General features: G+C 39.4%; 1 protein-coding gene across 1 annotated transcript; it reads right to left on the bottom strand.

Moving 5' to 3' along the window:
• Positions 1-2,435: 2,435 nt before the first annotated feature.
• Positions 2,436-3,368, bottom strand: LOC101989745 (vomeronasal type-1 receptor 4-like). The gene has a single exon (XM_005371962.1). The coding sequence runs from the start codon at positions 3,366-3,368 to the stop codon at positions 2,436-2,438; it is 933 nt and encodes a 310-aa protein (XP_005372019.1).
• Positions 3,369-3,568: the final 200 nt, after the last annotated feature.

Here is a 3,568-nt window from a genome sequence, read left to right as displayed (position 1 = left end):
TCAGCACTCATTGTCAGCCACGTTCAGAGAGTCTGGTCTGATCACATGCTCCATCAGTCCCAGTTCAGCAGGCCTTGGTGAGCTCCCATTAGATCAGCCCCACTGTCTCAGTGGGTTGATTCACCCCTCGTGGTCCTGACTTCCTTGCTCATGTTCTCCCTCCTTCTGCTTCTCATTTGGACATTGGGAGCCCAGTTCAGTGCTCCAATGTGGGTCTCTGTCTCTATCTCCATCCATCTCTAGATAAAGGTTCTTTGCTTCTCATTTGGAGCTTGGGAACTCAGTCCAGTGCTCCAATGTGGGTCTCTGTCTCTATATCCATCCATCGCCAGATGAAGGTTCTCTGGTGATATGCAAGATACACATCAATATGGCTATAGGATAGGGCCATTTGAGGCTCCCTGTCCTAAGCTGCCCAGGGAACTAGCTGGGGACATGTCCTTGAACACCTGGAACCCCTCTAGATTCAAGTCTCTTGCCAACCCTAAAATGACTCCCTCAATTAAGATATATACTTCCCTGCTCCCATATCAACCCTTTCTCCAGCCCTCGATTCATGAAAATAGTGTTCTGTCTTGTAGGATGAATATTTGGACTTGGTGGTGGTGTTCTTTGTTGTTTAGATACTTTTTTGAATTCATGATGTCCCATTTATTGCTGTACCTGCTAAATCAGTGTTCTGTTTAGAGTATTGTTCCCACGTGATGCATATAATGCTCTTCCCTACTTTCTCTTTTATCAGGTTCAGTGTTTAGTTTTTATGTTGAGGTCTTTGATATATTTGGGCTTGAGATTTGTGCTGGGTAATGAATATGGATCAATTTGCATTCTTTTTCTTGCTGATCCTTGTAGATCAATAGCATTCATTGATGTATTCCTTTTTTTTCGCCCAGACCCCATTTCTGTCTGATTTATCAAAACCAGTTTTTAAAAATTCTTCTCCTGTATGTTACACCCTGAGGGTAATTTTCCTTCTCTCTAATCTTCCATGTTTTCTTCTACTGATTCTTTGTTTTCATGGGTGTCTGTATCAGTGTGTGCTGGATGCTGAGCATCTGTCACATGTGGAACGTTGCTGTATTGCAGCTATTGGCTGTTATGTTCTTTTACTGCTTCTGACTGTGCACTCAACAATTTACTATTCAAAACCAAAGCATGACAGTTGTGGTTCATTCCCCATACAAAACACGGACATACACTTGAAGTAAAATATAAATTCACAGGAAAAAGGGAATTGTGAATTGATGAGTTAATCTTTGACAGTAAATATTATATACTCCATGAACAGAGAGGAGAGGTTGATTAAAGAACTGGGGCATTTGACTGAGGCTGGAAGTACAGTTCCTATGGGCGGTGATGTGCTGCTAGTCTAGAGGCCTTGGAAGCCAAAATCTTCATTCTGTTAGTTCATGTGAGATATTGGCCAAATTCCCTCCCTTCAGAGCAGGTCAGTGTATTATTTTAGTTATACTTTTGGCAGTTAACTGTCAATACTAAAACAGATGTTAAACTATTGATGGTGCTCCCCAAAAGAAACTTTGCAGCACCACAGTAGGCTTAAATATTCTTCAAAAATCCTGATTTTCCTCAGATCAGACTCTAGGTCATTCCAATTTTGAATTTTTGGATTCAGAGTTTTACTATGTCACCTAGGCTGCACTCAAATCCACAACCATTTCTTCCCCAGAGCTTGGATAACAAAGTATGTGCTACTTACTAATCCACTGTGAGTCTTCCAGATGTCATTTAACTTAAATTATTAATCTGATTCTTACCTAAATAACTATCTACAGTGTTTAGCATTTTTCCATGAAGTTTCTATAATTCAACTCTAAAAATTTTCATTTGAAAGTTTATTTCTCTCTGACTTTTAAAAATGAAATGATGTCCCATGTGTAATCTTTACAGTGTTGTGAATATATTTTAGAATTCAGAAACACAACAACGATTGAGTCTACATTCTCTTCAGTAACCAACCTTTGCATGTCTTCATTACCATCCCCAAGCTGTTCTGAACGTTTTCATCTTTGTAAACTTGCTCTCTTTTGCTGACTTCCACCAACACTGACTTTGCAATTTAGGACACAGATCTGTATGTACACCTGTAATGGTTTATTTTCGATATAAGATGAAATGCTGATTGGCATGCCATTTTCACAGAAGCTCTCTTAAGTAACCATAATTCACATATCATCACAGCTTAATTATCTCACCCACTGTGACATTATTTAAGGAAATAATGATTGGTAATTATTTCAGTACTTATATAGGACATTGTGAATTGCCTAAATCCCAGGCAAACATACAAACAATGTTTAATTTAACTTTTGGACCTATACTGCATCTCCGGTGAAGGATCATGTTGGCATTATATACACAAATAAAAGTCCATAGAGAAATAGAAAAAGGTATGAAGATACCACAGAATTTAGATTCTAGGCAACTATAGGATAGATTACTGTCTGGAAAGAACAGGTACAGCAAATCCTCAAAAGTGAAGTGTAGTGTCTGATGAGCAGAAAGGGACAGAATGCTGGGAAGCATGCTGCCATAGCCACACCAGTGTTGGACAACCACTTAGTGACTACATCTTGGGAAGACAGATAAGCTGTAATGACAATAGAGACTATATAGAAGAGAAAGTAACAGCTCACTAGAATGAGGATGCTTTGTGTTGCTCTGGTCTCAGGTGATGACTTAAAAGACAGGGAACTGTGGATGTGTTGGACCTTTTCCTTGTGGTTGAACAGGATAAACACCATGTAGCTACTGGCCCACATCATCATTCCCATGAAGATGACATCATTGAATATATGCAGGATTATATTAACTGTGCTGATTTGTCTCCCAGGATTTATAACACCACAGTATCCAAGATCTATTATCCCAGTAATATTTCTTTGACCCTTTATATCAGTTGTATACCAAGGAATGAAGATATATAACAATATCTGGATGGTCCAGCACAGGCCCAGGGAAGGTCCAATGATCCTGGGAGCTCTGACTTTGAACTGTGCCCACTTGGAATTACTGGGACTGATGGTGATGGCCTGAAAGACACTCATCAGGGATGTGGAGCCAAGGGATACTCCCCTGGCAACCCTATGAATATATAAGATAAGGCTACATGAAGCATAGTCTATATGGTGAGTCTGACTAAAAGTAGTTATTGTTTGAGGGATTCCTTTGCAGAGAACAATGAAGTTGGCTGTGGTTAAGTGTTTGACAATCAGGTCTGTGGGCTTCTTTGTCCTGTTTCCACAGAAGTCAGCAACGATTAAACAGAAAAGCAAGGCTGAGTTCCCCAATATTCCCAATAGAGTCTGGGACAAGAAGAAGAATCCTACAGCCACATCTCTGAAGGCCATTCTGGTCATGTTTTTGTGCCAAAGACATCAGTTTTTGAGGACAGTTTTGAAACAAGTTAGATGATTTTCTTCTTAGCAACTCAAGCAGTATACTGCATAGACAATATCATCTCATGTTCATAAAAATAGTAAAAGGTTTTCTGTCTAGTAAAGCATTTGCTAGATCTCAATGAATACCTGTAGTTTGAATTTCAGATAAT

Source organism: Microtus ochrogaster, unplaced genomic scaffold, assembly GCF_000317375.1.
Source record: "Microtus ochrogaster isolate Prairie Vole_2 unplaced genomic scaffold, MicOch1.0 UNK144, whole genome shotgun sequence".
Classification (NCBI taxonomy): Eukaryota; Metazoa; Chordata; class Mammalia; order Rodentia; family Cricetidae; genus Microtus; species Microtus ochrogaster.
The sequence above is the reverse complement of the archived record's forward strand: the minus strand, read 5'-3'. Positions and strand labels throughout refer to the sequence as shown.